General features: G+C 37.1%; 1 protein-coding gene across 2 annotated transcripts in view; it reads right to left on the bottom strand.

Annotated features, from left to right (window-relative positions):
* fstl4 (follistatin-like 4) overlaps window positions 1–26,047 on the bottom strand; it is a 217,112-nt gene that overhangs the window by 13,949 nt on the left and 177,116 nt on the right. Inside the window, exons 7-11 of one of the 2 annotated variants that reach the window (XM_058757290.1) lie at window positions 22,518–22,684; window positions 17,824–17,944; window positions 16,097–16,258; window positions 6,039–6,173; window positions 616–642 (exon numbers count right to left, since the gene is read on the bottom strand). In XM_058757290.1, coding sequence (XP_058613273.1) covers window positions 616–642; window positions 6,039–6,173; window positions 16,097–16,258; window positions 17,824–17,944; window positions 22,518–22,684 — 612 coding nt within the window. The remainder of the gene's footprint in view (window positions 1–615; window positions 643–6,038; window positions 6,174–16,096; window positions 16,259–17,823; window positions 17,945–22,517; window positions 22,685–26,047) is intronic. The other variant, XM_058757291.1, reaches the window with a different exon arrangement.

Genomic DNA, 26,047 nt, shown 5'->3' with positions numbered 1-26,047 from the left:
AGAATCTTTTCTTTTTTTCTGTATTTTTAAAATAAACAGAAAAAATAAACTTTGCTGAAGTGATTGTTTTGAACAAGATATTATGCAAAACATATTATTAGCTGAAGTATTTGTGTGGCTTTTGCCTGAGTGTGATCCCTCACCACTTCAGACATTTATAAGCTTTTAAACAAAACAAACTACTTTTAGAATTCACTTTCCCTCAAAATGTGTTGCTCCATCAATGTTCAATAAAGAAATTTACAGTATATACACTATAGCCTATATTTTTAGCCCTGTTCTACCCTACTGTATGAACATGACACACGGAGTTATTAGACGAAACAGAGTTTAAACCACCATTATGACATGGTATGTGACGATTAAAGCAAACTACATGTGAGCTTTCTTTGATAACTGGGTTCCTGCAGGTGTGTTATAAAGTCATTAGCACCTGTGCATTCTGGCTCTTTTACCTTCACATTAATGCACGCTTCAAATATGCCTGGATTAATTTCAGCAAGAAATTTAGTCCACACACAGTTATCAAAGTGTCTCTCAAAATGTTTGTCATTGTTTTTGTAACATGAACACTAATCAGACAGATAATCAGACATGAGTATCAAGCAGATTTACCTTCCTCCCTCCAGAGAATGTTGGCCACTAGATGGACAGCATGAGGAAACACAGAGGACAGTTATTGGACAGCAGAGAAACACACTGATGAGACTGAATTCACCCTGGACATTTACAATATGTGTAACTATAATAAAGGTGATTTCACATTAATATGATCCCCTGGAAAACTTAAAGAATTAGTAATATTAGAAATAATGGCCATGAAGGTGAAGATGAGCTGCTGGAGGGTTTCAAATCACGATTTGGTTTAGTGCGATTATGAAATGGCAAAGGCTGATATTTTTAATTAAATAAATCTATGTGCAGCACTGTGATCAGAGCGGCTCGATCGCTTCGGCTTCAGCAAAAGAGAGCGGTTTCATGCCAGACTGTCAGTTAAGTGTTTGAAATAACTTTCATTTGTGATCTGATGTGGCTTCATATCATTTAATGAGACAGACAATATATTATTTTACAGTACACTATACTGTTATAAATACTATGTCAATTAGTTCTGCATTATAAATATACTTCATTCTTATAGAACGCAGAAAAAAAAAAATCCATTTTTGATTTTGCATACCTTGTGACAAAAATTAAAATTCAGAAAATGTCGTCAAAGATTTTGATCATATTAATATAATATTTTATAATAAAACCTTAGACCTTTCTAATGATTTATAGTTGCAGGCGGCCAGCATGGTAACACTGGTAAGTGCTGATAGATGGGATCAGATGAACGTGAACTTCATTTTGAAATGAATCTGTGCTTTTTCTCTGAGATTCCTTTATTCTGTCCCACTGAGCTGACTGAAACCCTGCAGGCAGATATTACTGAAACCTTTTCCCACACAGTGGACATGCAATTTTTAGAAATGTGTCTGTATCCATTCTAGTGATGTTTTTGATCAGCAGAAATAGAGTATTGAAAAATACAATAAAATGAATCAAAAGAAACAAGCACCAGCAGTGTTTCTCGACACTGTGTACAGCAGTCAGCAAATATTTTGCATTGAATTTATTCATGTTTTTATGTGACTTCTCAGAAAACTCAAACTTACTACAAATAAATTTTCATGGGGGACGGTTGATGCATGTTATCAAAGTGAAATTTGAAACTAAATTTTCATAAACTCATGAAATATCAATCTGCTTGCTCAGTGTCAGAGATATTAAAATGGCCTTGAGGTCTGTCAGGTCCCAAACATGAGGGTTAACATATAAAAGACTTCTTCAAAGGTCTTATTTGAGATGATTTAAATGCAAAAATAACCAGCCTTTGACTTCTTCATATGGGACTTGTCACCTGTCTTTTATTAAGCCTTTTATATTCAACAAGGACACTGGGTTAGAGAAAATATGGCTGATTTATTATAAGACTTGTACTTGTACTGTGGAGCTCATAGACAGAATGTGTGTTTTGGACAGGGAACACTACCTTCATTTTTTCATGCGGATGTGTTTCATGTCTTATATTACTGACTTTTAGAATTAAAGAGGTGGTTGACTGTTTTTTTTTTTCTAGGCTTGATTGTGTTTATGGGGTGCAGTCTAACATGTGTTGATGCTTCGTTTTAAAAAAAAAAACGCATTATTTTTCACATAATTTACCTTTATTCCACACCGCTCTGTCCCTTCTCCTCTAACCACGCAAATCATTTCCTGCTTTTATGAAGCCCCTCCCTCAGAAATACGCAATGGGCTCTGATTGGTTAGCTGGTCCAGTGTGTTTTGATTGGCTATAGTACACGTCTAAACGTCCCGTGCCTCAGCTCAGCAGCATGTGCTCTGGTAGTATTGTAAACAATGGCGTCGTCTATATCGCTGATCAATTTGAGCCCGATTGAGACGCAGAGGATATTAGTGAAGGAGATCGAGCAGAACCTGTGCAAGTGATGTTTAGTTCATGAATCATTCATTTGAACCTGTTATTTTTAGTGAATCAGTCAAATCAAAATCAAATGGAACTATCTGAAAGTTAATGGTTCGGGCAGCACAGATCTACAAGTTACTCAATCAAAACTCACTTTCCAATTCCTCCAACAGTCACTGAACTGAACAAACAGTTGGACTCGGACTGAAGGCCGATGAGCCACTAATATGTGCATGTGTGATCCGAGCACTTGAAAGAAGAGGTGAAATTAAAGTTTTTATAGTTTCTCATTGTTTATGTAAAAAGGTGGGTTGATTAAGACTATTTTATTCACTTTATATACTTTAGATATCCACTTTTATATGCATCAAAACAACCACATTTCACATCGTCAGGGGCGGCGCCAGAGAATTTTGAACGCAGGTGCTGAGGGGGTGCTAGATCAATGACAGGGGGAGCTGGGCAATTAATAGTAAATATGACTAAAACATGTTGGTGTTATTATAATTTTTTTGTATGAATAATAAAATTGCTATATAGGCGCATTTCAAATGTTTATGAGGAGTGGGAGTATTATCACGCTTAGTCTACTGGGTGCGTTCGCGCAATAATTTTATTTATTTATTTTTCCTGAGGAATGAGCTTAAAATACTCCTGTCATTTTTGGATGTGCTTTCTGTCATCTCATGCAGTCTCCGTGAATGGAGCGCTCACAACAATGAACCAGTTCATAGACATAAGAAATAAATTTGCAGAAATCTTGAAAACCTATTAAAAAAATTAAAAAAATAAATAATAATCTTCTCTGATTATGTAGTATAGGTGCATTAGGCTTGCTGCAACGGTGTTGGTGGTGATACCGGTGTTAAGCACCGTCCCTCACGGTCATTTAGATTTTTTTAATAGTAATAAAAATACTTTAGTTCAGTTTAGAGAACAGACACAACAATTAGAACTAAACGCGGCTGCTCAATGCAGCATACCGAATGAACGACAGTCGCGCATCACAGATCAGATTTAATTTATCACGTGAGGAGAGTGAGTCGAGCTGACTGACAAGAAGAGTGAGGTGAGACAGACAAAAGAATCGCGGAAGTGTTTCAAAACGAAATGTAAAAGCGCCTGTTTTAAAAATATTTTGCCATTTAGCCTAAGGTGATATTGGAAGATTTTTTTTTTTTTTTTAACATTCGTTTCTCATTTATTTGGTTCCACAGTATTTGCTGATTTTTATATTATTTAAACTGTGTGATTTCCCCCATTATTTTACATCAAGGTGTATGCAGTCCGTGCCACCAAACTTTCTTAATCGTTTTGCTAATTCTACGTTTTATAATTATTTGTTACTCAGTTTTGTATACCTATTTAAAATTTGTAAGTTATTTGTTATTTTATATTAGGCATAGGCCTATAGCATGGTGTGTTTTTATTCGTTTTGTTAATAAAAGTTAGGCTATATGTTCTATGTTGTATTTTGTTGTTGCTTGAATTGAATTCAAGAATTGAATTGAATTCCAGCAATTGATGCCGAATTTACTGCAAATTTAAAAGTGAAAGTAAAATGTGCACAGTGCTTTTACAAGCTATTTAAGCAAAGGAAAGTGGGAAAACTCAAATAAACTAAAAAAACAACTGCTTGATGCCGAATTGCCTCAAATTTGAAAGTAAAATGTGCATGGAGCTTAATAAATAATTAAAATGTCTTCTTTTTCCCGATGCATTCATAATTCATAAGCTTTATGGGTGCGCTTTAGCGCGGAATAGGCTATAATACACCTAAATGCCTATAGTAAAGGATGGTTTAGGTTATTATACAAATCAATTTAATATAAATGTGCGACTAGTTGACTAGAAAAATCTTTAGTCGGGGGCAGGCCTACTTGGCGCAATTGAACCAATCCATTTTTAAAATAAAATGCTGACATTAAGTGCGACTGCAAATCACTTCACGTTGTAGCCTATTGCATTGCAGTAGTTATGCATGAGTCAAATGTTTTTATTTTATTTCATTTTTTTTATGGGGGTGCTTTGGTTTTTCTTGGGGGTGCTGGAGCACCTGCTAGCCCCTCCCTAGCGCTGCCCATGCACATCGTTATTGGGCAATTAAATAGTAAAATTGTGTGTACCTTATGTCATTGCATGATTAAGTAAATTATACTATAGTGAACTGAACCAGTTCATTGAAATGAACTGTGAAAAACTAGTTTGTTGAAAATAATCAAATTCCCCATTTGCCTGAGGCTCTGGATTGCAGGTAATAATATTGTAAATAATTATTCAATTTCTTGCACAGACCAATCATTTTGCTTCATAAGACTTCAATATATCGTCAGAAGCAACGGGTATTAATTTTGTGTTCCTTGATATGCTTTTTTATTCGCAAACACGGGCAGTCGCTGACTTGCATTTTATGACTCACTAAGGACCACAGTTTCAGCAAAAAATCTTCTTTACCACTGAAGAATAAAGTCACCTACGTCTTGGATGGCCTGACAATGAGTCCATAAACAGTAAATTTTCATTTTTGGGTGAATTATCCCTTTAAAATTAGCGTATCTGTCTACTAAAACCAGAACGATTGCTTTCAAAATGCCACTAGTGGACAGAAAAGAATCTCCCATTTACGCATTGGACCTTCATTTGACTCTAATTGAACACTGTAAATTTAACAGTCCAGAAAATGTCTGTAATTTCTGAAACAGGAATTGGCATGTGTGCACAGAAACCATAGGGCTGTTCACATCTGCAGATGTTTATTGCTGTATGACCATTAAAACCTTATTAATGACAAACTGTCCTTTCCGCATTGGTGGCTTTATTACATGTGAACTGACTTGTAAATTCTTGCCAGTAATGACTGAACCAACAACCCACATGTGCACAAGTCTACCAGTACACCTAATGCCCTATGAGTTCAGAATCCAGTCATAAATATGGAAATTAATGTATAATGCGGAAGGTCATGGAATTTGGGAAATGTTGGATGAATTTTAAATTGACAGAATTAATAGATTTGTTTAGTTTTCATTTGACTAATACATTAACTAAATTTAATGTGGTATGCCTTAATTTGATTAGCAGAAAAATTTAAATACACAACACAGAATTTCTGAAAAAACATAGGGCCCTATTATTGTAAACCACTACTACTACAACTAATAGTATGTTGTTTTAATGAATTTAGTTGATTAAAATTTAATGTAACAATTAAAATGGAATCCAGAAATATTTAAATGGAAAACACAAAATTTGGTAAACATAAAAACTTTAGAAAAAATAAATAAATAAAAAATGTAATAAGTTATTGTTATGTAAAGGTTAACTTCTATTAGTTTTATTATTTCAATTAATTGACATAGTTTTTGATTTATAAAGTAAAAAAGTAAAACAGAAAAAATTGGAAAAATAGTGTAATTTGGGGGAAAAAATAAAATGGATTTCACATGGCTCTATACATTCTAGCCAACACCATTCTCCCATTTACAGTGTATCATCATAACATGTAAGCAACCATAGTTCACAAAATCATTACAATCTGTGCTGAAACAGCTTCAGTATCATCACTCACGTGTCTTTCGTGCTGAGTCTTCCACAAACAGAGATGAGATGTCTTCATCCACACCAACCTCGTTTCTAGCGATGCAGGTATAAGCACCAGTGTCTTCATAACGCACACTTCCGATGTGGAGTTCACTGCCATTAGCTGAATAAGTACAATAGCCAACAGTTAGATGATTCAGTGCATTTCCAGTGTATTTCCTATGTATCAACACACACACCATAGAAAAATGCCTCTAACAAAACCAACAAGCAACTACAGGGCAATAACATAAATCTCAAAAGCAAGTCTGAGGTGTTTGTTCCCACAGTCGACCAATAACATTTTTCATTGACAGAGCTTTGGGTGAAGGCATTTTTAAAACCCATAAAGGTTTCCCTGTGGTGCAGCTAATACTGTGCCAAGTTATAAAGTCCAATACTTGGATTTATTGAGTGTCTGTTTTTTCAGCAGAAATGATTTCTCTAAAGTTGGCAGAATGTGCATTTCAAGTTGTTAGCTGGCATGACTATTTCACAAATACATAAATTGTAAAAAATATTTTGTCAGGTTATATACCATCATTTACTCACCCTCAAGTTTTTCCAAAACTGTACGAGTTTCTTTCTTTTTTTGAACATACATTTTGAAGAATCAAACAGTTGCTGGTCCCTACTGACTTCCATAGTATGGCAAAAAATACTAAGTCAATGCTACCGTCAACTCTTTTGTTACCAACATTCTTCAAAAGATCTTCAAAATTTATTAACCCTAACCCCAACTTGACGGTGAATAAATGATGACAGAATTTAATCTTTGGATGAACTATCCTTTTAAACGGGCTAGGCCTCGGGTCTGTTTTAGGCTTCTCCTTATTTTTATATTTTAGAAATCCATCAATCCATCAATTAGTGATGAAAAAAAATTGCTGCGCTGGTGGAAACAACACGAGACCATACTGCCGCAACTTTCAAGAGTAGCTCAACGGTGTTTAGTGTCCAGCAGCTGAAGAGTTCTGCGTTCAAATGCACGCAATAGGCTAAAGCTTGCCGCGAAGCCCCAGCAAAAGTAATTACCATGAATGTGTCCGGGGGGAAATAGTAAGGAGATATTTGAATTATTTTCTAATAAAGCAGTGTTTTCTGAGTCCGTTTCGCAAGAATGAAGTTGCCGATCCTGACTCGCAGTCTTCTTATTAGACACACATTTAGAGAGAATCTTTATGGATTATGATTATGATTATAATGAAAGAGTTTTTATTTTCGATTTGTTTTATTTCGTTAAGTAGTTATTTAAAGCTTAGGATATATTTATCATGTCTGTGAGGCATGTATTCACTGAGTTTCGGTTCATTTTTGTAAAGCGCTCCTGTTCAAGATGAGATGGTAGAAAGCGCATCATGTTTGTTTTCTTTATTTTATAAAGCACAATGTTTTGTTGATATTGTGAGTGCTCACAAATAATAAAATGCAAGTGGTCGCGCTGACGTCTCCATGTCTTGCAAAGCGCATTTTAGCTTCCACTCTCCGCACAAACTATTGGATACAGCGCACATTTATCTAGGTTTAATGTTTAAACATTGTTATATGCTTGAACTGTTTAATAGGCTATCTATAGATTTTATTTTAGGCAAGTCGTGATGATTTGAGAAGGCTAAATTGATCAAACATAAACTATGATCAGCTTACTGTATGCCTCTGGCTGCTTGGTCGTTACTTTAAAAAACAAAAACTTACAACGAACAAAAAATGCTCCAATTGTTTTTCTAAATTAACTTAATAAAAACACGGTCCCACTTTATATTAGGTGGCCTTAACTACTATGTACTTACATTTAAATTAATCATTTGGTACAATGCACCTATTGTGTACATGCATGTTTTTACATTGTACTTATATTTTTAAAAAAACCTATATGTAATTACATCTGTAATAAATTTTTGTACTTACAATTATAATTACACTGTTGAACCATCCCTTACACCTTAACCCACCCTTAAACCTACCCATACCACCAAACCTGTCCCTAACCTTACTCATATCCCACCTCAATAACAGCAAAAGTGTTTTGCAATACAGTATGAACACAAAAAGTACATTGTACTTATTCTTAAGTGTAAGTACATATTAGTTAAGGCCACCTAATATAAAGTGTGAGCAAAAACACTAAACGAAATATAATCACTTTGCCATCACATACAAAACTGAACTATTTTAATAGCTGAAACAGTAGTATAAGCTGTTTTGGGAGAAGGGAAAAAAAAGACGGGCTCGGGTCGGACTCGGGCCAGTAATTCTGATAAGCTGTCAGACAAGGGCCAGGCTAGGGCCTGAGTGTCTCAGGCCATGGCCAGGCTAGGGCATAAATTTGAGGCACGTGCAGGGCTCTACCACTCACCCCGGACTCCATTTCCCATAATCCTCTGCCTGGACACATCATCAATTGCAATCACCTGTCTCTCATCAGATCTCATCATTAGTTCACAGCTGTCTCACATTAGAAGGACTTTAAAAGTAGCACTCACACTCTCTGACTTCACTGGTGACAGAATGTTAGCCTGTACATTTTCTAGTTTCCGTGTTCCTTCCCGTGTTTCTTTTTTTCCTTGCCTTCGTGTTTTTGTATCTTGGACTGTTTACCTGGTTTCCTGATTGATTGTTTGCTGTCTGTCCTGACCATTGACTGTTCTGTGGATTACTCTTTTGCCTGAACCTGGGATGTTTCTGTTTTCTGGTGTTTTGACCCTGCCTATTTTGACCATGCTCTTTCAATAAAGCCTCCAATTGGATCCCCACTCTTTCATCACGACGCCTCCCTTGTTACACAACATACATATGTGACTCATGTTTTTTTTTTCTCTCAACAATGCAATTTTGGCCCTGTGTGACTTATTTTATTTTTTAAAATACAGATCTTTATTTTATTGAATGCATTAAGACTAAACAGTGTAATTTCTGTACCACTAATATCATCAACTATCACATCAAAAATTGTTTGGTTCAATAAATGTATTGTGTTGACGTTGTAGTGCAAATCACTGTTGCCTCTATTGATGTGGATTATGGCTAAGTTTAGGGACAGGTTTGGTTAAAGGTTTAAGGGTGGGTTAATGAGTAGAGTCAACGGTATAGTTATTGATGTAATTACTGAAATTATTTACAGATGTAATTACATGCAGGTATATTTTAAAATATAAGTAGGTATGTATGCAATAAATTCCATGCATCAAATGATTAATTTAAATGGTAACATTACAATAAGGTTCCATTTCTTAACATTAGTTAACTACATTAGTTAACATGAACTAACAATGGAAAATACTTGGTAATGCTAATTTCAACATTTCCTAATACATTAATGTGTTGTGTCTGTTAATATATGGATCTGAGCTAACATGGACTAACAATGAACAGTTGTAATTTTTTTATTATCTAACATTAACAATGATTAATACATACTGTAACAAATGTATTGCTCATTGTTAGTTAATGCATTAATTAATGTTAACTAATAGAACCTTACTTTAAAGTGTTACCATTTAAATGCAATTACATAGTAGTTAAAGACACTTAATATAAAGTGAGACCACGGTTTTATTATATGCTGTGTGATTTTTGAAGGCTGGTTGGGATGTTTGTGGAAGCGTGCACACACACACACACACACACACACACACACACACGTTCGTTTTTGTGAAAAGTGGGGACATCCCATAGGCGTAATGGTTTTTATACTGTACTTACTGTATGTGCTATTGCCCTACACCAACCCTACACCTAAACCTACCCCTTACAGGAGACTGTGCATTTCAACTTTCCGCAAAAAAACCTCACTCTGTGTGATTTATAAGCGTTTTGAAAAGTGGGGACATGGGTCAATGTCCTGAGATGTCACCTTCACCTTGTAATACCTGTCATACCTTTGTCATTATACACATCTATGTCCTGACTTTTCACAAAAACGCGCACTCACGCACACACAAACACTGACACAAGATGTTACTTTGATGGTTTCACTTTTATTCGTATTGAGCTTTGATGCTAATTAAATTCAGCCATTAAAACACTACAGATGACTTTGCTTTCATTTCCAAATGGATTTCATGAATAAATAATTTTTCAAACATTTACGTGAGCGTCGACTATAGGATTGTTGTGTCTGAGTCGTGACTGGCTTTTGGTAAAGTGTTTTCACAAGCTCATACATATTATTGTCTATCCAGTTCATCTCATACAACACTGCAGTTGTGGTTACTGATGAGATCACCTTTACAGAGTCATTCATTATGACATCACCTCAAAAATTCTGGGATTCTGTCACCAAACGAATCAGTGTTTGCAGTCATGATGAGCATGAAGCCAATTACTCAGCATTACAGATAAACATGCAATCCTCAAATCAAAGCAGCACTTGTAAACTGAGAAGCTGATGTGATTGTGTGTGTGTGTGTCATCTCCGGACTGCTCCACTGCGTATGTATCAGAGCTTTGTGAAGTTCAGCGAGTTCTCAGATGCTTGGCTCATCTCTGATGCTGTCTTGATCACAGCACAAGCATCTCTGAACACTGTCTGTGTCACACGCGTGCTTTCATGTGCATGTCAGAGATCATATACATACAGGAGAGTTCACTCTCTCTCTCTATTCTCTTCACTTCGCCTTCATTCTCTCATCTCCACTACTCTGCTTTTCCATCCGTCTATTGATCCCATTCTATTATCAAAATACAGACTCAATTCAAATGAGAGCTTCTCACCACTGCGTAAAAGTTCATATTTCACCTGCATATTTCCATATCAGGTACATTCATGTACTGCTGGTGGGTTATAGATCTGAAATAATGGTCGCAATTTATTTTAGGGACCAATTCGCACTATTAACTAACTATTAACTATGACCTTTGCCTCAATAAACGCTTAATTTGCTGCTTATTAATAGTTAGTAAGTTCGTTTTTAAGTTTAGGAATGGTGTAGGATTAATGGATCTAAAATATGGTCATGCAGAATAAAATATTAATATGTACATTATTAGTATAAACAGCCAATATTCTAGTAATTAAGCAACTAGTTAATAGTTAGAATTGGTTGCTAAATTTAAGTGCTACCGAAAAAAATTTCTGAATGTGGTGTGACATACTGAACCACAATTACTTTAAGCGGCAACAATTTTTGCTAATTTTTGTAGACTTATAATGTTATAATTATAATAACAGTGTTTGTTAATTCAGAAACATTTGTCACACTGCAGCCCGTTTATAATATACTAAAGGAAACAAAATGGTGAAAAAATGAAACGGCTACCAGTTCCAGGTCCTGATATTGAGGATATACATTAAATTCATATACAGTTCAACCCCATGTATTAATGCTGATGAAATTAAACCATGTTATGCATTAACTTATTGAATACTGAATGTGTACTGAATGCTGCCAAGGGCATGAACAAAACCTCACGGTGCAGAACTGTGCGCACATCATCCACGTCAACCAAAACATTTTTCATTCCAACTAAACTTTCTTTATATCTCCCAAAGGTTGATTTATTTATTTATTTTTTTTAACTTTGAAACTTTCCTGCCTTTAATGTTAAGCTTTTTCTTTTTGACTTTCATGACTTTTATGTTTAGTTTTATTGTGTTTTACTTTTGTCCCAGAGGCAGACTTTCCCTTTTAAACTATGAAAATCCATCATAAAATATGAATGGCAGTATCTATTTACACCGAGTGCAAATATCCAACCTGGCTGGCAAAGGCAATTTTTTTCTAACTCCGCACTCCACTGATATTTCACTTTGACTACAAACAGCATATAAGAAGACTGAATGAAGAGTGACAACTAAGAAAAATGAAAGCGAATGTCTCTTCATTTACACGTGAAAAGTGTAAGTGAAAATATAATTTAATTGGGTTTTTTTCTATATGTAAAATGTTAGCTGAAACACCAAAAAAATCCAATATATTTAAACCAGCGATTGCCATTTAACTTTTTTGTGAAATTCTCCAGAGATTTTAATTTAATATTATAATAATTGAACCAAACATTTGCATTATTATCGTTTTAAATAATTTAACTAAACATTTGATTATGGTTAATGATCACATGACAGGCAGGTAAGCAAATAAAATATTTAATCTTTTTTAGTGTTCAAATGTTTTAATATTTTGACACATTTACTTAAAGACTTTATGTATAAAACATTATATCTTTTCATAAATATTTGTAACCAAAATGCGTTATAACATTTGAAGGTTTGTTTGTCATGTGTTTTAATACACTATACTTTCTAAAGGTGTAAAAATAAATAGATAAATATTATAATGTATTATTGTCACAGGTTGCCGAGGCGAGGAGTTCGAAGGAGAGCAAAGGAGGCAGATAATCCAAAATAAACAGAGTCTTTAATAAATCCATAAGGGAAAACAACCACTTCAAATAAATATTCAACCAAACGAGGGACTAACGAGTAAATTAACAAGGAACAGGTGACTAACTGATAATGAAGACAGGAACAAAACCAAATAAGGGCAAACAGCGTCCCGCACCGTAACAGTACCCTGGAGGCTGGTGCAGGACTGGAACAGGGTGGAGACAAGGAGAGCCTCCAGGGCGGATCAGGAGGCCATAGCCACTATGGCATGCGCATATGGCCCCCCCCCCATGTCCTTGGGGATTTTCATGTCCTTAAAAGCCTGGACAGAGTCTGGAGGGCGCTCAGGAGGAGCAGGCACTGGAACGGGCCCAGGAGGAACGGGCCCAGGAGGAGCGGGCACTGGAGGGCGCTCAGGAGGAGCGGGCCCTGGAACGGGCCCAGGTGGAGCGGGCACTGGAGGAATGGACTCTGGATTGACGATAGGCGCCGAGAACTCCGGGGGTAGCGCCGTATCCAGGAGCTCTGGGGTAGGAGCCGACACTGGAGCGAGGATAGCGGAGAGGACGCGAGCTTGACTTCGCCGCGGACGGTCTTTCTGGGCAGAGGACAATGGTGGGGCTTAGGAGAACTTGGGGAAGCGTGGGAGGAACGGAGTGAGTGGGCTCATTGGAACCATATGTGCAGGGAACTGGCTTGTGGTAAGGTGGAGCGTCCGTGTGTTTCTGGATGGGAGGAGGATGATCCTCCACATCGACAAGGAACTTGGAGCAATTTAAATCTAGAACAAAATTTATAAAATCTGCTAGGGGTCTGCAGCAATTATCAGGAGTCAGGAATCTAAACAAATGATCATCTTTTAGTCCCATCCGGAAGCACGCATTAATCATGGAATCGCGCCAACTCACCAGATGTATCACACTCAGAAATTCCTCCACATACTGCTCCAACGGCCATCCCTCCTGCTGAAAGTCCAGGAGAAAATCCTCAGCCTAGTTCATAATTACACGTTGCCGAGGTGAGGAGTTCGAAGGAGAACAAAGGAGGCAGATAATCCAAAATAAACAGAGTCTTTAATAAATCCATAAGGGAAAACACAATCACTTCAGATAACGTTCAGACAGGACAAAGAAACTGTAGAAAGGCAGGGCTATAAATATTCAACCAAACGAGGGACTAACGAATAAATTAACAAGGAACAGGTGACTAACTGATAATGAGGACAGGAACAAAACCAAATAAGGGCAAACAGGAACTCAAACACGTGACAATTATAACTGTGATTACAATAATCTATGAGATCATACAATGCATTACAAGGTGCATTACAAAGCATAATTAATGCATTAAAACAACATTTAATATGCATTATGTATAAAGGCTTTAAGTGTTACCAAAATTATTTATTCAGTTTTATATTTTAATGATTCATTTAATTATTAGCTCGAACCCCAGGTAGGAAATGCGGACAGAAACTATGGTTTGTAACTGTTTACATTGCGTTGTCTATGAGTATGAATCATGAGTCGGTTTTGTGCTGCCATCAGTGCGCTTACAAGTCTATCCATCTTTCCATACAGCAGAAAACAAAAATCCGTCGACACAAAATGACACATTGTGTCTCCACATTGAGCTAGGCCTGTTATTTGTCATCCCGCGAAAGACAATTTTTTAGACTTTGTGATGAAATCATCTTTTATCTTGATGCTGTAAATATTTCTGTGGACACAAACAGAAACCGGAGAGCTGGAAAGGAGCGCTTCTGAAATATTAATGCGTGAGGGAAATGAAAGCAGACGGACATGCCCAACAAAGGGCCAGAGAAACACAAATGCTCAAAACTATCTGTTACATTAAACCTCCACAGAACAAATAAATAACCCGAGCCGCTGAGAAACGATGGAGCTGAAACAAATAAATGAGAGAAATGAGACCTTGAAGGTCTTGTCTTTTCATACAGAACTTAAGCAGCACGAGCATCTGATCCAAATAACAGCCTATTACAGGGTGTAATGGACCGCACTCAACCAATAAAGTGCTTTCTAATAAGGGGCTACTTTGTAAACAATACAGCACCGCGCTGGAATCGACAGGCCCTTCCAAATGAGCCCATTTGCCTGGGCCCGCTATCGTCATTTCATGCACTGTTTTTATTATTATCATCATCGTCCTTGCAGGAAGCTGCAAATTCACTCCCACAGCACCAACGGCTGCCAGCAATGGTTGTTCCCACTGCTGCTTCAGAGGGCCGTACGGAGGATATTGTTCATATGCTTCATTACATGATCTGCCCATTACGCATCTGTCTGTTTATCTCCTGTCTACCACATTTTTAGGTTCTTTGGACACTCTGTGTCATGGTGCGCTCAGGTTTATATTAAATTGTAATGTTAGTACCCATCATTGTGATTTGCATAATAGAGTTGGTTGGATTTCATTATCAGCACACAGATGTATTCACTGGTACCTGTTTATTTATAAATCCATTTTGTGTCTACTGCCTCCATATCTCTGTTCTCTCACCAAACTTAATGCTCCTGGAGCTTATTCTCTGCACTCACAGGACTTGTAGACTCTTTCCATCTGCACGAACTGAACTTGGAAAACAAGCTCTTCGGTTTGCGGCGCCCAATGATTGGAACTCTTTACAACACATCTTGAAGTTGCAGACCTTAGTGTCAATGAACAGTTTTAGATTCTTGATCAATGAGCTGTTAAAGGAAGAATTTACATGTACATGTTTTTAATTGTGTTTTGGATACAGAGTTTTGTGTTCTTTTTCTGAAATGTAGCGCTGCATCTTGGACAGGTCACTTCTGGTAAAGAGATTTTTTAAAGGGGTCATGGGATGCCCATTTTCCACAAGTTGATATGATTTTTTAGGGTCTTAATGTAAAGTTTAACACACTTTGGTTAAAATTTCTCAATGGTAGTGTAAAACAACACTCTTTTTAACCCGTCAAAAACAGCTTTGTTGACAGCAAGCCGTTAGGTTGCATGTTGCTTTAAATGCTAATGAGCTCTGCTGACCCTGCCCCTCTCTTCCGTGGGGTGACACACAGTCGCGCAGTTCTCTGAGAGATGGTAAACTTTAGCAGCATTCATTGTGAAACTTTCTAACTAGCACATTATTAGGAAAGGTGATTTGCAAAGATGATAAAAAACCCTTATACTCACTTCATCTGTAGATGAAGCTGGAACACGAATGATTCGTGCAAACGTAGACGCATTTAGGTAGATTGGGGGTGCATTCCCTTTAAAAACAAATGTAATTCTCTGCATCTTCAGCGGCTCAGATGTCGGGAGTAAATGACGACTGCTATGTTCATTATTGCATCCAACAACAAAACACCTCAATCGCTTTGGAGACATTCTTGTCTACCCCTACTCCGGTGTCGAAACAATAGCGGACAACTGATGTCAATCAACTATCGTGGGAGGGGCCTGGGTCTGTGTGACGTCACACAGACAAGATTCTGAGATCAGCTTGATTAGAGAAAGGGGTTATCATTTATCGGGATTTAAATAAAAAACACTGGGTGGATTTTTATCATTATAGGGTGGTTGTGTACACACACTACCAACACACATTTCAGTTCAAACAACAAGTAAAAGTGAATTTTGCATCCGATGACCCCTTTAATCTCAGAAAGTTTTACCTGGTTAAATAAAGGACAAATAAATAAAATCTGCTTCCCAAGAGGGAGGGCCGAGGATCATACCGAGAAGTGAAATCTGCTTGGATCCGTGCGGCTGCAGGTCCAGGCCGTTCTTCAGCCAGGTGAGTTTGGGGTTTGGAATACCATCTGCATGGCAGCGCAGGCTGGCAGCGACGCCGGGTTCCTGGGCCTGAGTCTCTGGATACACCAGGATTACTGGAGGCACTAGAAGGACAAAGAGATAGAAGCAGACTGTGAACAACAGAGAAAGTGATTCAGTGCCAGAACAATTGCTTTGTTTTGGATTCCCCTCCTTGTGTAAGTCAGAAACGGTCATTTATTGAAATGAATGTGAGCCGCAAACGTTCGTCCCATCTTGAGGTTCCTCACGCGGCTGTATTGCTCTTCAATTAGACAAAACAAGCTCTCTAACAATCATGCTTATTGTCTCCCGTTAATTGAAAATCCTTCCAGTATATTTTCTCTCGCAAATGTAATACAGCAAGGGAAATAGGATTGTTATCTTTGTTTCAATACAGTGTTTGTTTATATGCCTTCATATGCCTCAATGAAGAACGATGCCTTGTAATTGAATGGTTGAATGATCAAAAGGTGAAAACTATTTTCCATTGCAACCATTTCAAATGGTTTGAAAGCAAACAAATGGCTTTTTTGTTCAGTTGGAGTTATTATACTGTATATCTGGGGTTAGTGTTGTTGGTACCAAGTCAATACTTTTTAAAATTTTAAAAACATACAGTAAGAATATCAGCCTTTTGACAATGCTGGGTCATTCCGGTTCCCTCTGATAGGCAGCTGAAGTCTTTACAATTCTACTGAAGGTGGCTTCATTGGTAATAATGAAAACAATGTAGATGCCAAGTTTTGCAGTGTTGGGGAAAGTTATTTTGAAAAGTAATGCATTAAAGTATTGCGTTACTATCTAACTGTTACTAAAGTAATGCATTATGTTACTTTTGCGTTACTTTTTCTCATCTGGGCTGGGCTTGCTTGTTTGTTTTTAGTTCCCTTCAGCAATAAAAAAAAAAAAAAAAAACACAAATGTTATGTTCATCCAACAGTATGGTTGAATTGGAGCAGCAAATACATTGGTTAATAAAATGGGATTAAGTACATAAAGGATATTTGTGTTATTCAATATCACAATATCACAAGAACATTTCCTCCTCCATAATCTTTTTTGCCCTTTTGCTGCAAATCAGTGCACAGACCATTTGTGTCGCAAACTTCTTGTGAGCTACCATTTTAATAACATGTCTAGTCTCGCGCGACAGCTCTGATCTCACGCACAAGCTTGCGTTATTTCCTTATTACTTTTAACATGCTTTTGGTTGTGAAACATATAGTTTGCGGACCAGACAGAGTTGTTGGCGATTCTTCTTATTGTAAAGTTATGCAGTGTGTAACTTCCTGTCGCTGATCCATGGCGCAATGTGAACCTAGCAGCAACTGGATGCTACCCCAGATAGTCGTGCGGTGTGAAAACAACGGTGATCCGACGACTTTGAAATTGAAAAAGTAACTCTGATGTTTTCTTGCAAATTGAAAAGTAATGTGGTACTTTACTAGTTACTTGGAAAAACTAATCTGATTATATAACTTGTAATGCATTGCCACCAACACTGATTATTACTATAGTTAAATTGTGAAACATGGACGTTGTATTAAAAATGAAGGAACAATGCTTCATTTATCCATTTGACAACTTTAACAGACATTACAAAAACAGCTCATAAAAGCAAACATATATGAAAGATTCTACTACTAACCATTCACCTGGAGCACGTGGGTCTGGGACAGCTCCTCATAGCCGTACGCGTGACAGCTATAGTTCCCCATGTGAATCGTAGTCACCTTAGTAATGTAGAGTGAGCCGTCATCGCCAAAGTCCTAATTGAACGGGAAGAAAGAGACAGAGAATAAAACAGCAGGAAGTCAAGGGATGAATAGACGATGCATCAGCGGCGTCCCATGAGCGTGCGGGCGCAGGGGTGTGTTCCTTACTGTCATGCTCTCTCAGGCTGATAAATGGTAAGGGTTAAAAATATAGCCAGCATTAGCGTGATTAATGAAGCCGGTTGTGGTTTTGTGAGGATGCATCCCCTCATCTGGGGCTTGGGGCCGACTCAAGGGGGATTAAAACATTAAACTGTTTTGTAGTTATATGAGTTTGCAGAGGGTAAATGATTTAAGGACACGAAAGCTCGCTCTTAAACCCTAACACACCTGCAGCTTTATAGGGCGCACACCGAAAAGGGCTCGACTGCCGTACTGGGAACAAAACAGCAATTTGTTTGTTTAGGAGGTCATCACTAATCCAGCGAGATGGATGATCAGCTCCAGTAAAAACGTGACTTTGCCTCCGAGTGCTGAAGTTTTAGGATGAAGAGGGCAGAAGTAACTCTCTTCCAAGGACACAATGCTCTGGAAAGCCAACGACAAAAACTAATTACTTTTTTTATTAAATAAAGATTATGTGACTGATAATACCTCACCTCTGCAGTAAGGCCGATATTATGCTGCATAAGGAGGACTCGTAGTGGTTTTCATCACTGGAGCTCTATTGGCTGCCACTTTCAGATGAAATCTAATTACGAGTTTGTCATTCACATTTTGAAATCAATTGTCAGATAATGGCTTGTCATGAGGTTTAACCAAAAGAACAGCACCAGAACTATACAGTTAACAAGCCACTAATTCAAACGACTGGAAAACACAAAGACACAAGGGAAATTTAGCTGCCATCGGTTTTGGAAACGGCAACATTTTCACTCTGAAATGAATCAGAGATGAGTGCTTGTCACACAACTGTGCCAATTCATCTCTAAGGAGAGAAAGACATTAACTGGAGGAGCCGTCTGACACTGCTTAAACTAATAAACCATTAGACATCACATGTTTTTTTGGTAATGCATTTAAACACCATATAAATGGTATATGAATATGATAATCATTTGATAATCATCTGAACCCATCACTGCACCATTAATATTATTGAAAGAGTATAGTATTAATAAAACAGATGAAGTGGAAGTAAATGAGGAAGAACTGATACGAGCTTTAATGAAATATTATGAGTGAACATGCAATGATCAATGATTTCCTTATTCATACATCATGATATTTACATGATACTGCACAAGCACAACATGGTATTAGCAAAAATCTTCTTAAAACATTTTTCTGTGCAAACTTCTGTCATTCTTTAGCGGAAACAGAAGGAAAAGAATTAGGGAGAAATAAAGGTAATTGCGGCATTTTATCTCATAATTCGGACTTCTTCACACAGTTCTGATTTTACATCTCACACTTCTGTCTTTTGTTTCCACCATGGAATAAAAAATACTTTTTATCTCACAATTCTGACTTTATTTCATGTAATTGCAAGTTTCTTTCACAGTTTTTCTCAGAATTACGAGAAAAAGTCTGAACTGTGAGATGAAAAGTCGCAATTACCTTTTTAATTATATATATATATATATATATATATATATATATATATATATATATATACTGTATATATATATATATATATATATATATATATATATTGTTTATCAACAAACACACAAAATACTAAATTAAAGCCACTCACTGAAGCTACTGAAAGTGTTTCATTGGTAACATCCTGCACTAAATGCTTCTGGAGGAGCTGAGGTACATTTGCACGCTTCTCCTTGCTTCAGATCACACAACAGACTCCAGATTGAGGTCAGGACTCTGGCTTGGCCTTTCTAAAATTTAGAGCTTCTTCAGTTTGAACTCTGAGCTTTTCATTTACTCCCGTGTCACTGCCGTGTTGTAAGAGTCGTCCTGCGCTGAGTTTTACAGTACACCACACAGCTGTACAGCCTACCTTTCATGTTGTTATATGAAGTCTCCATGTCAGAAATTTAAGATCTGACCCCGGACGCCAGTTCCCACCACAAGATATCCGATTTATCTCATATCCAAAACCCAGACAGCAAAGTTTTGTCTAATATCCACTATCCATTAATAGCAAGTCTTTGGCTGGTACCCAAAACTGTATTAACAATCGTCTATCAGTGAAGAAGTTGACTGATAAATCTAGAGAAGAGCAGAAGCAGGAGATGAAGTGATGTTGATAAAAATGAACAGAGTGAATCTTAGTTGCATACGTTATAGAACAAATCCAAGAAGTTTTATTATATTAAACTGCTTCACATCAACATCCCATCTCATAAAACCTTGATATTGCAATATTCTCTCTTATCTCTTATTTACACTCCATGAAACTCTGCAATCATAAGATTAAACAACAAAAGCAAGCACTGCAAGAGCAAGGGAAATAATTAGTAATATAAAATGTAAAAATACAATAAAAATAACAATGATAAATAATATAAATCAAATTACATAAATGACTAATGATAAATGATTATGAAACAAAATGAAGGAAATGTATGGACTGAAATTAATCCTTAGATAGGCTACTTTAATCATGGGTTCAGAAAAAAACACCTTCACTGCTTCAATATAATAATATCCAGGCACTTTAAGTAAAGTTTTAAGAGACATTGAAAACAATTATCTCCAGACTTTGCCTCAATTTGTTCTTGGCTTAAACTGAAGCTCTAATTCTGCCTGTGCTTTAGCATTATTTCCTTCATACAGCGACAGTAGGGTCAGATACTTTCCTCATTCAAAGGATATGAATGAAAAAAAATGTGACATGCTAAACTCACTTTTCTATTAAAAAGGTTTTACACAGAGAAATTAATAGTACTGTGTATAAATATGTCTAAATCAATGACATACAAATGCACCACTGAACTCACCAAGTGTGAACTTCTCAGTGGTCAACAGTGCAAAAGTTACAAATGACCAGTTCAAGGTTTTCCACTACATCCTCGTGACCAGTGTTGGGGATAATGCATTACAAGTAATGCGAGTTATGTAATTAGATTACTTTTCCAAGTTACTAGTAAAGTAACACATTACTTTTAAACTTATAATGAAATATCTGAGTTACTTTTTCAAATAAGAAACACAAGTTAATTTGTTTTCCTATTTATTCACTAACACCTCTCCTGCCCCCATGTTGAGAGAAATTGGGAGTGAGGTGCAAAAGCACTTCCTTCGGGCTGAGGCTTATTAACTTCACGTTTAGTGTGAAAGGGCTTTTATAGTTGCCAAAAATATAACTAGTTAATATTTTATGGAGAAATGCAATATTGTAATGCATTATTTTTAAAGGTAACTTTTCCCAACACTGCTCATCATGCACCATCCCACTGAAATCAATGCTTCACTGCGTGAACTGCTATATTGACAAGTGCGACAAAAACAGCCAAATACTGAATGCATCCAAATTACTACACAGCTATAAACTGCACCATAAGCCTCAGTTTTAAAGATCAGTCAACAGTGAGAAATCATGTAGAATAAACTCATATTTTCTCCTGGGAATGTATAAACGATCCATCTGAGGAATCAGAGACAATCAATGCAAATTACCTGTTCCTCACAATCAAAACACAATCACACATGCTGATGCTTTGGTTTTCTGGTGCAAGACACAATCATGTATTTATTAAGTTTTCCTGTTTGTTGTTGGTCTTCTGATTCTCTCTGCAGCTGCTTATGAAGCTGAACGGCGGAGCGTCATTCACCGGTGCTCGTTCTCATTGACCCGTGAGTCGTCGTTGACTGGGTCAGTGTTGCAACATTCAACAAACACTTCATTAACATGCAATTAGAGTATTGTAATGAGCGAGCACGTAAACACAACCCCATGCTGTCAGGAACGCAGGTGAGCTAAACACAAGCGTGACACACCTCATTAAACACTACCCATTCCCACCCTATGTCTGCTTCTCAAAATCTACACATGATTTGCAGTCCTTTGAAATCAGCACGGCTCCTGGCCCAACTCCTGAGTCCACGATCATTATGTTATTTCCAATTACATCATGATATGAAGTGCAGAAACATAAATGTGTTTAGTTATTGGAAATGGAAAGTGTGCCTCAGAATACCGAGCATGTGTCCTGATAATGAACATTAACATTTGTAATTTGTGTTGGCATGAGCTTCTATTCTCGAACATACTGATTAATTGCTGAAAATCAATGCAACTGGACCCCGACCGAGCTTTGTGTTCTGAAAGATTATCAGATATTCAGCAGCTGCCCAATTAGCAGGAGGATGTAAGCATTTCACATCAGAAAAGAAGCTCTGCAGGGTTCCTCACCTTGAGAAGGTGTTCTGAGCACAACATTCCCTTATAATCCCGAATACTGTGAATGCCTATATGCAATAAGCATATATATGGGTCTGAATTTAAGATTTATGTATTTGAATTTCATATAAAAGTTTGGTCAGTATTTCACGCAGGGAGACCAGGGTTCATTTTCTAGCAGTGATTATTCATGTCGACTTCAAAACCGTCTTTAATTACATACAATGCTGATGTTCAACAGTTTGATATCGAAGTACTCACATTTATATCCTCCAGATCCAGGAAATTGAGGATGATGCCGTTTCTCTTCCAGATGATGGGTGGTCTCAGGGTGCCCTGAATGGCACAGGACAGCACGGCGCTCAACCCGACGGTCACTGTTGTGACGCTCAGACGCTTGTCATCGGCTAGACTGAGCTGAACGACCTCTGTAAGACAAAACAACATTATTGCAATTTGTTAGCCCATGCATTTACACAAGTATTATTCAAAAAATTATATGTAATTTATTGAGGTGTTTGAATGTTAAAATACATTGTGCTGTCTCAGTTTAATATACTATTATTAGGATGTCTCCCTGTGACAATAGCAATGATCATGAGTGATTCTTTCATTTTGAATGAACACTTTAATGACTCTGGAGTAACGAGTGGTCTCAGAAAGTGACTTTTTTTTGTGTAAAACTTGCTTTTTGGAGGAAAACATGCTCCTGAACTAGGAGACTTGAAAAAAAAATGTGTTCATTTTGCTGAACAAGATTCAAAAATCTGAGTCAGTAAAATGATCCGATCTTCCCGCTACTAGAGATTGTCAAAACATAGATCCGTTTGTTTGCAACACTAGATGCATTTACATGGAGCATCATATTCCGGTTACAATTGGTTTAAAAGTCCAAGCCGAATGAAAATGCTCCATGTATACACCTCCATCAGAATAAAAATGCCCAAACCAAAATTTTTAAGCAAAATATTTAATAGAGATCGCTAAACATGGTTGCCAGGTTGCGAAATATAAAGTAAACCACAGGGAAGAAAATGTATTGATTCAAAAGAAATGCTCTGATTGTGGGATTTAAAATCTTGATCTGGCAACCACATCCATGACCACTTGTGAAGGTTTGTTACCAATTCAGGATAATGTGAATGCCACATTAAAATGAAATGTTTCAGGATAAATAACCAGCAGGCAAATATATGCTTAACTCTTTCCCGACCAGCAGATTTGATTTTTGTTAGTATGAATATCTGAACATGCAATCAAAAGAAGAACATAGCCTCTGCTTTTAAACAAAACAAACAAACAAACAAAATTATCTCCAAAGCTTCATGGTCCTAAAGCTTCACTTCCTGGGTTGATATTTCATTCAGTTATATTGGGCAGTTTTGATTTATATGCTGTTTTATTTTACATATGCATCTGCTTACATATGCAATCACTTGTTTCTGCACCGTGTTTTGATCCAGAGATTCAGTACTCTTTCAGGAGATGTGTAATAGTTGCTTGTGCTATTTTCCCATTTATTAAAGCTGCGTTGACACACGCTGACACACAAAGCTGCGTCTATAGAGCATTATAGAAATAAAAGTAAGATGACTTGTCTTGATGAGCCATTTGATGAACGGTCCATCTGAAGTGTGCAAACAAGAACGGCCCAGACATTGAAAATGTCTCCGACTGACCTCGGGTCAATAACAGTCTGGCTTTCAGATCAGTCATTTCACAGCTAGCTTGCAAATAACAGTGTTGGTGTGCTGACGGCAGTCTAAGCAGATCACGCTGATGCTCGACGGTTTAAGCAAACGACTTGAACGCTCGTGTCCATTAGCATTCTGCTGCAGTGGACGCTTCCTGGCGCAAACATGTTGTTTGCATGATTTCCTGACAGTTCCAGCTGGGTTTAATTCTTTCAAATGAAAAGAGGTCATTTAGGTGATGTTGAGAGAGGATTGCGGTGCTGAACACATTGATTTGTCCTGGTTAGAGGGAAGATGAGTTCCTGCACCTGCCTGTCAAATTGCGGCCATCAGATCTGAAAATGCAGCAGGTGCAAGAGGAGGAACGGCCCGTATACCGCTACAGCCAATGCACACACAGGACTATTCACTAACAATGACTTGTGAACCACCATGATCCAGACACCTGTGAAAGCTGAGCGTGAGCCGACTGCGCTGCACGTCTGTTAGAACACTCATCTCCATCATTTCATCATGCTGTAGTGAATTTCTGCTGCTGAGATCGCTAGAAAATGTCTTTAAACAATGTTTTTGACACTGAATTCAGTTGACGTGCTGTTTCTAAATCTGGCATTTGTGAAAATATCCTTAATTTAACATTTGGGTGACTAGTAAATAAGAAGTTTGCGTGTGTTTAAAAGTTATGCAACATTTTAATGAATTCATGCCACAGAGCTCTTGACTGACAGCCACGTTCCATGACTCTACTAAAATTATTTTAGTATAATTGTACAAACACACCCTCATGCTCATGCTACTCGTGTGTTTTTGCTGTGAAATCTTTACTGATTTTTATAAAGTAAACATAAGAATAACTTTGATATTGTTAGTAATATTTAAGAGATCAACATTTACTGAAAAAGCTTAGCTTTACTTGATCATCCAGACATAAGTTTTTAGAAAAATCAGTGAGTCTCAAATATGATCATTAGGCTTTTGAGGAATGTTTATTTGTTGCTTTGCATTATATGTTTTGATCATTTAAATATCATCTTACTTAGACATTTTATTGAAGATAGAGGGTGATGACTGATATTTCTATCATTTTATGTAAGTATCTTCTATACTGTTATAAAGATCTCATTGATTTACATAACAGGCATCGGCAGCATCTGCACCATATTGCATATTTTTACTCAGTTTGGGTTTCTGAATGAAATTGAGCTGGGGTTTTTTTTCCTCCGCCAGTATAAGCATTATATTCCTATCCTAAATATCACAATATATGAGCCATAAAAGCCTGATGTATCAAATATGATACATATGCAAACACACACAACCTTTTTTCCAACTTTTAAAAATATTTGTTAGTACAAATGTTCTTTAATATAAACAAAAACAAATTTACATTTCAAATTTTGTCAGGCTTTACAAGGTTAACCCCCGGTTTCACAGAAAAGGCTTAAGCCTAGTCCCAGACTAAAATGTAATCTGAGCCGTTTCAACTGAAAGAAACTTGACTGATCTTTAAAAATATCAGTGCCTTTGTTTTGTCTCAAGATGCACATCTAAGGCATGTGAATGAAAATTACTTAAATGTCCTAATTGAACTATGGCCTAATCCTGGCTTAGTCTAAACCCTGTCTGTGAATCCAGGCCTAAATCTTGAAAAGCTTTCACTCTTGTCCAGTGGTGTCATTTGCGTTAAAGTCAAGAGAGAGAGAACAGTTAAAAAAACGACAGCATAACAAAATGCAGCACCTCATTATTGCATTCCCAGGTGATGATATTTCTTTTGTCAAATATAGCTTACAAAAGTAGTGTGTACGTAGCATTAGAATAGCACATCAGAGGAGGAAGTTTTATAAAAGCGAAGGCAACTTCTCCTCACAGGAGTCTAAAAGTGAATGCATCCACGCACCGCCTCAGCCCTCAAACCCTAAACCCAAAAACAGCTTCACATTTTACAGCAAATATAAAACCGAGCATCTCCCTTTCAGGATTCAACAGATGCCTCGTCGTTGTGCTTCTCATTTTTAGCCTCCAGCAATAAAAACACTTTCCTTTTTCCTGGCACCATGTTGATTTTCCCCAGCAGAAGAGGTCTGGTTTGAGATT

Source organism: Onychostoma macrolepis, chromosome 21 (genome assembly GCF_012432095.1).
Source record: "Onychostoma macrolepis isolate SWU-2019 chromosome 21, ASM1243209v1, whole genome shotgun sequence".
Lineage (NCBI taxonomy): Eukaryota > Metazoa > Chordata > Actinopteri > Cypriniformes > Cyprinidae > Onychostoma > Onychostoma macrolepis.
Note: the sequence above shows the minus strand (reverse complement) of the source record. Positions and strands in the feature narration are given on the sequence as shown.